Genomic DNA, 12,561 nt, shown 5'->3' on the forward strand with positions numbered 1-12,561 from the left:
TGAAAGCATGCTTTTTGGAAAGTAATGGCCGCTCTGCACAATAGACTGAATAGGCTGGGGGACAGAGACAAAAAAAGGAGATTAGTTTGAGCTTTTATGGATATACCAAGCTCTGAATTGTAACAGAAGGTGGAAAAAGGTTGCGGTCAACACTGAAAAGAGGTCAAAAGGGATGAGATGGGGGAATATAGGTCGGCAGAGGAGGACGGACAGTTGGAGAGCGCTGGCTGAGGGCACTATGTTCTCATAATGGTTAAAAATAAGGCCAGGGACGTCGCCATTATCTGTGTGTGCTGTGCATGCTCGGCAGTGCTATAGTGCGACGTAGCCTGCAGGTCTGGCAGCGCTATTGTGGTGGCATTACTTCAATGGCTAAGGCTCAAGAGAACGGCTGGATTTTTTTGCCTTTTGTGCTGCAGGAAACCAAAGAGGAATGAGGATGAAATAACCAGGTTTAGTTATAAGCATGGGCTTCCTTTGGAGAGGATAATAATTGTGCATCATTTATCAGAGCCAAATGGTCACTGTCAAGGGTACACCCCCTGCCCCAAATGCACAGAGTTGTATTGGTGAGGATTACACCAAGGAGGCGGGCTACATTTTAGATTGTTTTATTCTCTCAAAACAATAAGCATTTTCACACTGCAGTTCCTGGGACTAGTGTAGTGCTGGCCCTATTGAAAAAAAAGGTTCCAGGAACAGCAAAAGGTTCCCCCAGAAACTAGTGTACATGTGCATATTGGGGCACTGGAAGATGTGTTACAAAAAGTAGAGAACATTGAGAGGGTTTAATAAAGGCATTTGTTGTCAAACCTTTTCCAAAACCTAGGTCTGCTGCAAAAAATACTTTAAATCAACTTGGAACAATAGATTTTAGAGCTATTGTTTATCATTTGTATCTTTTCTTCGCACTTTTGAGTCATTTTTATGGTACAATAGCATTTGGGTTGTAGAAAACCAAAGAAAGAAAGCTTCTGGTACTTACGTTTCATTGAGCTATTTATTTGTTGCAGCTCTTTCTTTTTAAAAACATTGTACTCTAAAATAATGATTTACATTACATGCCTTTAGGGGTTAATACATCAATGGCATAAAGCATTTGCAATATTATTGTTTATCGTGATATATTCTGTAGCAATGTAAATGTGACAGGTCCACCAGGTCACCCTTGAACAAGAAGTTTCAAACTCCAAATAAGGGTTCATAATAAACAAAAAAAATAAAATGTATACATCTTTATTATTTTATTTGACCCCAGAATGTGCATTGTCCATTGAGCACATCCCATCAAATATCACAATTAGAGAGGTTTAAGAGAAGAGCTTCACTTTCCATGTCGTGTCATAGAAAACAACACAAATTGCCGGGTTGCCAGTGTTTTGACTGGAGATCCTAATAAATGCGCTAAAGACATTTAATGGTACATAAGTATTTTGTACGAGACTTTTTAATTACAAGATTACAAGAGCAGCAATATAGGCTTTGGTGAGGCAATTATTTCATTGCTTTGAGAAGAATGGCCCCCTCTCTCCTTGCCATATACTCTTCTGTTCTTCCCCGTCTCACACTCTCCACTCATCATCTATCTGCGCTGTCTAGTCCTGTTATAATCAGTGTTGATCTGAGACTGGCCTGAGAGCAACTGAGGGCTGCTATGAGAGGGTTAGAGGAGACATGGAGCCCAATCAAACCACAGGCGAGTGCGCACAAGAATGGCTGCATGTGCTGCTGGGACGAACTGAAATAATCCTGATTACATGTAATTAGCCTGCGTCGTGGTATTGACACTGATGCATGATGGGTGGATGGATTTAATTCTTGGGTAACACCTTGGGACACTTCACCCTTCATTTGAATAAAGCATTAATAAATGTGGTTTGTTCTCATTTACTTTAGTGTTTCATTATCAGAGGTTGCAATATTTTCCATGTATAGGGACTTGAGACTGGATTATAGCAAATTAATACGGCATTGAACAGGATTTCATTATTTTAGGTTTACTTACTCTGGTCTAGGGCTGCAATGATTAATCCTGACTAGTCGACTACAAAAAAACAAACATATTTGATCCTATTTTTTAATCTGGACTATACAGACTCTAAAACACTTACAAATAAAAACTTCATATAAGATAGACTTTAAGATAAAACAATAACTCTGATTTTCATCAATAATACACTTGATTCATAAATATGCTTTATCGGGAAGGATTCAGTCACCATATTTAAACCTTTATTTATTTGGTTTATAATCTATTTAAAATATTGCAATGTAGAGATAATATTTTGACCAGTCGACTAATCAAAAATAACCAGTGACTAGTCGGCTAAAAATAATAATTAAATGGTGTGTCATGTTTATTTTTCTCCCTTCCATTTTGTAGAATTATTAGCAAAAGAAGCATCCTTTTGTAAACTCATAGCATTATTTCCTTGTAGAGTTAATAACCCAGTTAATAGTCCAGCTCGACTCAGACAATCCCTCATCTGCCTGAAGAGTGGGTCCAGCTCCAGTCTCCCTCGCGTCCGTCTGTGAGAGTCGGATCTCTCCTTCACTCTGGAACTCCTCCAGGTTTCTACGCTTTTTCCCAAGGAGGTTTTTTTGTAGTTTTTCCTGGCCGAGAAGGAGAGTCTAAGGACAGAGGACTCTGGGACATCGTCCCTCGCCACCACAGACATTGTCTGACTCCATCGCCATCACAGACATTGTTGATTCGGCCCTCAGACCCTCAGAGGTGACTGTTGTTGTGATTTTGGGCCTTACAAAAATAAATTTAATTGAATTGAATAATATATAAAAGCTTTAAATACTACTTTTAAATCCCTATCTAATCTGGGTAAATCATTCACTCATTGCTTATCTCTTGGATATTTCTGGGCTGGGGAGCGTGTGATGGGAGCGTTTAACCCTGCTATGCTTCTTGCCTTATCCACAACATGTCAGAATCCATTAGCATCTTGTTTTCACCTGGGGCTAGCTGTGAGGTGGAGTCTAGTCCGATAAAACCTCCTTTCATATGTCCGAGTGAGTGCGCTGGTCTGGGCTAAAACGGCCACCAAATGTGAAAGGAGCCGAGCAGGTTGAGTTTGTCTCGAGTTTCCCCAGTGGTTATTTTTCTTTTACAACCCACCACTCAGACATAACATTATGACCACTTGTATTATAGTAGATATACTATGGACACATGTTTTCGGAGATGATTTGGACACATTATGTATTTCCAGCACAATTTGATTCTTGTAAAACTTACTTAAATGTTATACTTTTGCCATTTCCGCCCTGCTAAAACGTCAACTTTACGTAGCCTGCCATGATGAAGATTTGAAGTGGTAGTGGTCAAAATGTTACACCCAATTGATGAAATGTAAGTGAAATAGACCTCTTTGAACCATCACAGCTTTTATCAACGCCTGAAGAGAACGGCAGTAGCGTAGAAAGTAGCACAGAAAGATTATAGTAAACATATCATTAATCTCTATAGAAACATAGAAACATTAAAGTCTTCTGTTTCCAGCTGCACGGTAAACAACGTCCTCGGTTCTAAAACATGTGTAAACAAAGTACTTACACTTGACATTAACAGCATTGGCCAAATTCACACCATAATATCGAATGTGTTGTGCACTGTAAAAAATAAACTAAGGGACACAGTCAAAATGTAAGCCCCGTATCAAATGGTGATTAATATTGAGTTGGCCAAAAATTAATATGTCTTTTGTTATTGCAGCCTCTTCATCTGTTTTGCTTTGTTTCAATCAAGCTCTAATATCGACATAGAAATAAATATTGAACGGGAACACAATTACTTGCCACAATAAAAGTGGTAATTTGGCTGTAAATAGTCTATTGATTGTCTTCCAGTAAGCACATGCCGTAGGAGGGTTATTTATGTATATGGGAGGCATAATGTGGACATGTGGGAGGATGCCATTTTTACACATATTTGCCTGGATATTGAGCTTTTAAGGCAGCAGCCATAGCTTACATAGTACCTGGTCATACTTTTGTTCTCTTTTTAATTTGTTATTGATTGATTAATACTGTTGTTTAATGTCATGTTTGTCTTTTCTTTGCAGGTAACACATCTTTGTGTGTACAAAAAGCTCTATATAAGTCTGTTGAATGTATATTATTATTACAATTATAAAGCAGCATAGATCCTCGCATGTGTCCTGTGCCCAAATCCAAATGCTATTGCGCTGAAATTACGTATTTGAATTGTTAATGATGGCGCTTAAAAAGACAATCATCTTTAATATTAGTACTTGGTGTGAATTGTTTCTAAATTACAGGCAGAGGTTCTTTCTAGCAGCTGGGAACAGATGAAAGTATAAATTACATCATTAAGCACAGACCTCCTAATACTTGATTATGGAAACATTCATAGTCGTAATAATGAGCAGTTGCAGTGGAAGGCGGCTCACTCACCTGTGGGGTAGCGCTCTATGACTGGCAGGTCATCCACCTGCAGAGTGGCATTACCACCACTCCTGGTAAACTTCACTATATGGTACTTTCCATCATTTACAAACTTAGCCGTCTCCTCAATGTTTATGTCGTCTGTGCCCACGTTAAATACAACTGCAATGTTTCCTTTTTCCTGAAAGACACAAGAAAACAGAGCGAGAGATGAGTAAGGACACATCCAATCTGACATTTTGTTTTTCAGATTCAAGCACATAATTTGCAGTTGATTACTAACACTTTGCAGGAACACACTAAACATTTTGTGCAGAAAGCTCAAATGTGTAACAGCAGCAGCAATAGCAGCACTACTTATGCTATCTCTTCTATAATGACAAATCAGCCACACAACTTTTTACATTTAACACCAGTCGTTCTCTACATTTGTAAAGCATATTTGTAAGTCCTTTCTTTAGTGCTGCTAATTAAATATTTAGAGAGTCCTTCTGGGAAGCATAGCCATTCAAATCATGTTGTACTGGGTAGAGGGATGCGTACTGCTATACGACTGCCTGGCCGTCCTAATACAATAACCATAATTGAATTAAAGAAAGTTTGTTCATAAACTATGGGAGTAGGCAGTGCTTTTCTCTCCATTAACTGCCTGTGCCTTTTTATAGTGGACTGCTGCTTTAAGAAAAGAACCATATGGCCATTCACTGCAGCCTGGACCCTAGCCACATTTCAGCACAATGTTTTTGTCCTGCTGGGAAAAGTGCATTTACAGCAATAGCCGATATTAATTTGGAACATGCTATTATTATGCTATTGACCGAAGCATTTGAGTGGCACTATGCTGCCATCTGCACAAATTAGACTTTGTGGTGTCATTAGGTTGTATTATGAAATTGAATCCACTGGCAGACTGCAGTTAGGGCTTTGATTGCCTGTTTAAAAATGGCTAACTATCTTTGAATAAAAAGTTGCTCAGCTACTTGGGCAACTTTTTAGTTAGAGTAGTTTTCAGACACCAGATTTGTACTCCTATACTTGTGTGATATATTTGATAGTAGTACTTGAGTAAATGTTTTGAAAAAAAAAGAAGAAAAAAAAAGACAAACGTTATATTTATATAATTGCTCACAGTTCTGAGGTCTTTTCTTGAAAATACGCACATTTTGTGCGTAGCTCAACATTAACTGAGAAATTATACATGAGAAGCTATATCCTAACAGTTACTCTGACAGTCACTCTTGCTTAGCAGTTTCCCAAAATACTAATACTTTTATTTTTACTCATTTTAAAGTAATTTTTTCAACCACTACTTTGTACTTCTACTTGAGTAATATGATTTTGGAGTAACAATACTCTTACTTGGACGCATTTTTTAAAAAACTCTGCCCACATCTTGGGGTGCTATTTAAAGGGTGTCCACAGTAAACAAAATGACAATAGATTTTTAGTTTAATAGGTGTTACTCTGGCAAAAGTAGCTATAATGTGTTTAATTCTGTAACACGTGCAGTGAATGCATGAGCATGTTTGGCCCAATGCTCCCCTCTTTAGGCTTGTAGTCGACGCCTGCTGTGTGCTTCGGCCATCTGGACACTTCCCTGAACACATACATCCACATCCACGTGTTAAATGAACAATCAAACACAAGATGAACTACCTGGTTTGGGCTGTGCATTCAAAAATACTTCCAACACGTTTCCTTTCTATCAAACTTTAAGAAATATCTTCAGATTTGAGTGAGAGAAGCACATGACTGGTGTGTGTGAAACTGACTCGTTAAAGAACTGTGAAGACTGCATTCATTATACTGTGTCAAAACATGAATCTGAGGAGCAATGAATACTTAGAACTGGCGTGATCACATCTAGGATATATTATCTACTGTACTAATAAAAAGAAGTGTCATAATATCATAAATCATAATATAAAGTTATCTTTAGAAGTTTATACTTCCATTTCCCTGGCTTACTTGTAAAACAATTCAAACAAAAAAGCAAAGCTTGTACTATTGGTGATGTCACATTTTGATTAGTATTTGTCAAAGACAGAATTGTATTAATTAAGTCACTTATTAAGTCATAAGTGTAGAAATGTGTGTGACAGAGGTAGTCATTAAGGTCACAGGGAATAAAGAGAATGTTTAAGTCGTAGAAAACAATTTGTTTGTAGTGTGGAAATTTCAGCTCTCACCCAAGAGACATTCTCTCTCTGCAGACCTAGTAAGCGAACTCTGGCCGAACCTCTAAGAGCTAGCCTGTCCTGTTTATATATGTCTTTGTTTCCAGTAACACTAATCATCTTTGTTACCCCAACAGCCCTGTAATGGCCCTTAGCTCCTATCCTATTGTATGCTGACTGCAGCTCCCGCATCACTGGTGAGTACCAGATTAACATCTGAATGAGCCGAGCTGATCCTGCCCCATGGTTTTACATTTTTATATATCACCAGTAAATTGAACCTTAAACCCCTATTCCTGTTTTTCAAATAAAAAATGGGCTCCCCTTACCTCTTCTTTCAAATCATCTTTTCTCCTGCTTAGAAACAACTTTCTTCACTGCATTGGAGTGAATACACTACATTGCTCTCTTTTGTGTGGGCATCTTGTCCTTTGGATGAACTTGTTTTTGTCTTAAAGGGTTTAAAATAAACAGGAATGTTTGTAGTTTTTCAGACAGTCTAGACACATAAGGAATAGAAACTCCATTACTTCTTTTGGCACTTTTAACTTTGTTAGTAGCTCAAGCGGGTAACCACAGGCTCAAAGCGCATTCCAGACATGTTTTTCCTCCTTCTTCTTACCCTGTGAGCTAGGTTCTCAGAATTGAGAATGACTTTAGGATAACATTAATATAACACATTTTTTCAAAAACAGTATTCAGATGACTACAACTGAATATTGTCCAACGAGGAAACACTCCTGGACGAGTGAGGGAATACACTGATATATTATATTATTATTATTATATTGTTTAAGTATTTACATAGTGCATACATAATGATAGTTACCATTTTAGAATCAGAAAAAAAATATTACCATAAATTCCCATGGCACAATATCTGGTTCCTTCAATAATTTCTATTAATACATCTCCTATGCCATGGCCTGGTTTTTGATAATCTGTTCTATTCCCTGGCTCCTTTGGTCTAATCCAGGCCTGGTGCAGTGTCTCTTTGAGCTGCAGAGAGGAGCATCTGGTGAAGGCTCAACTTACTGTAGCAGCGCTGTGCATGTCATTATCCAGTCAGCAGCAAGGCCAATACTACTCTGCATCTCCATCTAAGTCTCCATACGCACACAGCCCCCAGACACACAAAACACTGTTTTAAAGTGTGGAGGAAGAAGCTGGCCCCCAGGGCCACTAAAGTGCAATTAAAATCATTTGTAACACGTCACAGTGCACTACCAAAACTGGGACAATTGTATGCTTTGTAATGTAATTTCAGCCGGTTATATAATGTGAACACAATTTAGTGAGTGTCCACAGGCACAAGGACCAGGCCAAAACAGTGAAAGCAGACTCTTTTTAAAGGGCAACATTAGCCAGGGTCTGGAATTCAAAACTGTACTTAAATGTGCAGAAAATGCTGTGTACCATGATGTGTGGATTCTCACAACGTACTGATGAATTAAAGGTGTATGTAACTTGTCTGGTGGAGGGTCTGCCACCTGCTTGTTTCTATGGAGATGTTATTGCTTTGCCCGGATTGTTTTTGCCTGGGATCCAGAATAAACACTTCTTTATGAAGAGTTAGTCTGGTCAACACTCCCTCCGGCACGCCTCGAGTCAAACTCAAACAGAACCGTGCAATCGGGTTTGTTTATTTCAGATACTTAGAGGAACTCATTGGTCATCATCCTTTAGAACAAAATCATACTTCTCTCACCTCAGATAAACAGCATTTTATGCTTTGCTCATTTAATCTGATATTTTATTCTTTTCTCTTCAGCATTCATATTATATGTTTTGATATGGATGGACCATGCATGCAACTCGAGGAGATGGAAATGGTTATCAATCCGTTTGGAATACAGAGATAATATTATCTCTATAATATAATATAATTTTGGACTTTCCAGGCAACTTCTCAATCCAAGGAGACGTGTGACAAGTGATGCCACCAGGTCAATTTACAGGTCAGAACTGTGGAGAAGCGAGCCCGCTCACAGCAAAAATAAAGTGTGTTTTTGGTTTGATTTGTTTTAATAAAATATTTGAATTTGAATGCATGCATAATAGTTTAATGAAAATTAAACATAAAAGTTTAATGATGAGTATTCCATGATGTGGAACACACAAACATCTCCATGGCGACATGCACTTATTATTATATATGTGTTAGCCTATGTTACAATGTATTGGTTTAAGACGTTTACTCTATTTAAAAAAGGAGAATCTGGTGAAGGAATATTTTATTTTATTTTGTTTCATTTCTTTCAGAAGAATAAAACTTTTTTTTTTTAACTTTCAAATTGAGCAGCAGTTATTTCCTCATCGCTGATATTGCTCAAATAAACAAACTTAACAAGATCATTTTAAATTGGGTTGACAAAACGGCACAAGCAGATGAACCGGCTCTGATCTTGAGGAGGATGAGCTGAGACTTCGGTGTTGTGGTAAAACCTTGTGTAATCTCAGTCATTAACAGAGATTTGCTCCACTCCTCCACAACCCAACATGCACACGCGCACGCACGCACGCACGCACACACACGCACGCACACACACACACACACACACACGCACACACACGCGCACAAACGCGCACACACGCGCACACACGTGCACACACGCGCACACACGCGCACACACGCGCACACACGCGCACACACGCGCACACACATTAAAAATATGCAGCCACCTCACTGCCACACCACTGCGCTCCAGCATGTTCACTGCATTCACAATTCACCAGAGGAGCAGCTGGGATGGCAATTCTACACAGATTTTTTTCTCCAAGGACTATCAAAAACTCAACACTTTCATCATGTTCTGAAACTTTATTACTCAATTTGGTTTTGCAAAAGAAATAAAAAAATCATTAGCGAAACCCAATTAAAACTCTACTTTTAATAACCTCCTTGAATTGACTGCCAATGTTCCCCATGCTCTCATTAATACATTTAGTGCATTTAGCGCAAAGTGCTAACTCCAATTACTGTAGCGAGAAGAGAACAGGTCTTCTAAGCGTTTCAATACAGCAGGATGCAGATGAAAGGCTACCAGATGAGAACAAAAAGAGCACCATTAGATTACGACGACTAGTGTCAGATCAGAGATACGGGACATGCTCTGAAAACACAATTTCTATTTTGACAAGCTTCATGTTTGTCTCTCACTAATGCTGTTAGACTGTTATTGCAGAGACCAGCGCGGCGAGCTGGTTTTCGCCTTCAAACGCCAATTTTATTTCCCCCTAAATAATAATTCCTGAAATTCAATTTCAGAGCAGTTTCTTGGGCACTTTGAGGCATCTAATCCTGAAGTGTAATAGGAAGCGGGCTTATGTCAAGGCAGTGATTGATAGCTGCTTACATAAATCAACTCTATTACAGCCTATAGGGTCTTTATACAGTTTACGATGTCTCTGGTGGTGAGTGCTGCTCCTGCTGGGCTGCCCCTGGGACTATATAATGCACATGGAGCTAGGAACGCCTGACATGGTACGTGCTGACTTGATTAATTGCTCATCAAGCTGCAATAGAGTTTAATTAACTGATGAAGTTGATCCTTTCTGCGCTAATCTTTTCACTTTTCTGCGTCTCATCCAAGCTGCAGCTGCGGGGTGGAGTAGACATGGCAATGTGCGCCGTGGTGGCACTGCAAGAGTTATGAAACTCGACAAATGTAACTTAAATCACAGAATAATTGCAAAAGATGGGAATCATAATTAATAAAAAATAACAATATTTAAAAACTAAACTGGTATGAGGGAATAGCTAGGAGAGCCAAGATATTAAAATGAAATACCTGTTTTGCAACTGCTTATTTAGAAATATGTCCAGTATGACCCATTTTTTGACATTTGGTCATTCAGTATTGGGGTTCCACTTGATTCAGAAATATGGCCTCAAACTTATGCCATGGATACGATAAATAAATACCTTTCATTACAAGAAAATGTATGGCAAAAACTGCCCCTACAATCAAGGACTGGGCCCAAAATAATTTGAAAATACACATTTAATACAATTTGGCGGACTACTTGTTTAGGACTCTAAGATATTTGTCTGCTTTCTCTCTCTGTCTTGTTCTGTGTTCTTAAATGCAAAAAAAAAAAAAACATACACAAACAATACAACAAAATAAAACTGTTATTGTTTATTTAATACCCTTCATGAGTGGCCACACCAACTTGTTAATGATTTATCTTGTCAGATCTCTGAATGCCAGGTGCCACAGGGGGGCGGTAGTGCCGCCCGTTGTTGTGTCCTTGGGCAAGACACTTCACCCACCTTGCCTCCAGTGTATGCCAAGTATGCTGGTGTATGAAAGAGAATGTGTTTATGAGAGTGAATGTGGATGAACCCCATAGCTACGATGCGGCATGTTCATTAACATGAACTGTCCTGAGCAAATTAAATAAATAATAATAACAGCAATTTGTTTTGTTATTTCAAGACAGATGGAAATCTCTTCTCTCCCAAATATTTTCTCATATCCTCACATGGTAACAAAACCCATCTAAACAAATATGTGTTAAGCGCTTGTCAGTTAGGAGCACTCCCATGACATCTTCAAGTAAAGATAAAGCCTGACAGCTGGGCTGCTCTAAATAATGAATCAACAATGAATAAGCGATGACTTTTAACGATACAGTATGTTTCTTTAATATGCTTGAGGGTCAAACACAAAAACAGGAGCGCAGCCAAAAGCATCCTCATATTTGTAATGCTTTAATGGCTGATCTGTTCCAACGCCCACTCACAGCTGAGGAGACAAAAGCAGGAAATGAAAAGTGGTATTTGCAAAAGCTTAAACCAATTTAAATGTGCATTATGGAACTTTTCAAGTGAATTGTCCACCACTTGCCTTATTATTATTTTACCAGGAATAGAATAGAGTTGGGCAATATATCGAAAAATGTATAATATTGTGAAGGCTGTTTTGAAGATGTGCACACTTTTCTATTGAGCATATTGTTTAAAGTAAAAAATGTGGAAATAAATACAAATACATGTAATTCTACAGTTCATTCACTTACTTGTATAATATTGACTGAATAATATTCAGTCAATATTATATTCATTATAAAGATACCAAAAAGTATTGAGATTTTTTTTGGCATTTTTGTTAAAAGAATAATAGAGGATTTTTGGCGCCAAAACTGAATCTCATTTCCTCGTGGCGTGGACAGCCGAGTAGTTCTCCCACATGTCAATCATCCCTTTTGTGTTTTAGCCTTAGTTTGCTATTCATTAAAGTTAAATAACATCTGCAAAGAAAGGTTCATAATGCTTATTTTTTTCTAGATAGAAACATGTAAACTATTGCACCTGCAGTAATTACCAAACACATACATTATTATACAAAAGTCTGTTGGCCTTGATGTTTCTATGTAAATGTACTCTTTGCTCAGGTTTAGTAGCTGGAAAGTGATGTGTTTTCATATCTAGCTTGAAATATAAGTTTAAAGACTAAAATAAATTGACAGCTTTTTAGATGTACCATGGTTGCCATAGTGAGCAACCAACATTTGTGAACTTTATTACATTTCTCACTGAGGAATAACAGACCCTGCTCACAGTAAAAGTGTATGCTTATTAACCCTAACCATTCAATATTTATCATCACAATAGTGTTATCAAATATTATTATTTGTGAAATCATAACTAGTGTGTAATATGGTGGGATTTTGGCCCTTGTTTACAGTACGGTTGCTAGGTAACAGCTCATGTCCAACCAGGAAGTACAATTAGAAACTTCAAACTGGGCAAAATATTTATTGTCAACATTTTTAGTAAAATCTTAAATATAATCAGCTTCACAATGTTTTAGTGAAATCTGTAATCAAACCTGTCATATGCACTTTAAATGTCACACAGGGGAATATGCAGCACAACAATAACATATCCCTGGAGTAGAAAAGTAGAAAAGCTACATTGTGCACCTTTGGAACTCTAGCTAGTCTTACTACAGAGCTT

General features: G+C 38.0%; 1 protein-coding gene across 25 annotated transcripts in view; it reads right to left on the reverse strand.

The window, feature by feature from the left end:
• Positions 1-12,561, reverse strand: part of LOC140351099 (neurexin-1a-like) — a 313,779-nt gene that overhangs the window by 50,837 nt on the left and 250,381 nt on the right. For all 25 annotated transcript variants that reach the window (XR_011925335.1, XM_072436782.1, XM_072436781.1 and 22 more), the window contains one exon: positions 4,429-4,600. Coding sequence is in view for 24 of the 25 variants with exons in the window: in XM_072436782.1 (XP_072292883.1) it covers positions 4,429-4,600 (172 nt within the window). In the remaining variant the exon portion in view is untranslated. The remainder of the gene's footprint in view (positions 1-4,428; positions 4,601-12,561) is intronic.

Source organism: Eucyclogobius newberryi, unplaced genomic scaffold (assembly GCF_026437365.1).
Source record: "Eucyclogobius newberryi isolate DKJ021-1_F unplaced genomic scaffold, fEucNew1.0.hap1 SCAF_8, whole genome shotgun sequence".
In the NCBI taxonomy this organism is placed as follows: domain Eukaryota; kingdom Metazoa; phylum Chordata; class Actinopteri; order Gobiiformes; family Gobiidae; genus Eucyclogobius; species Eucyclogobius newberryi.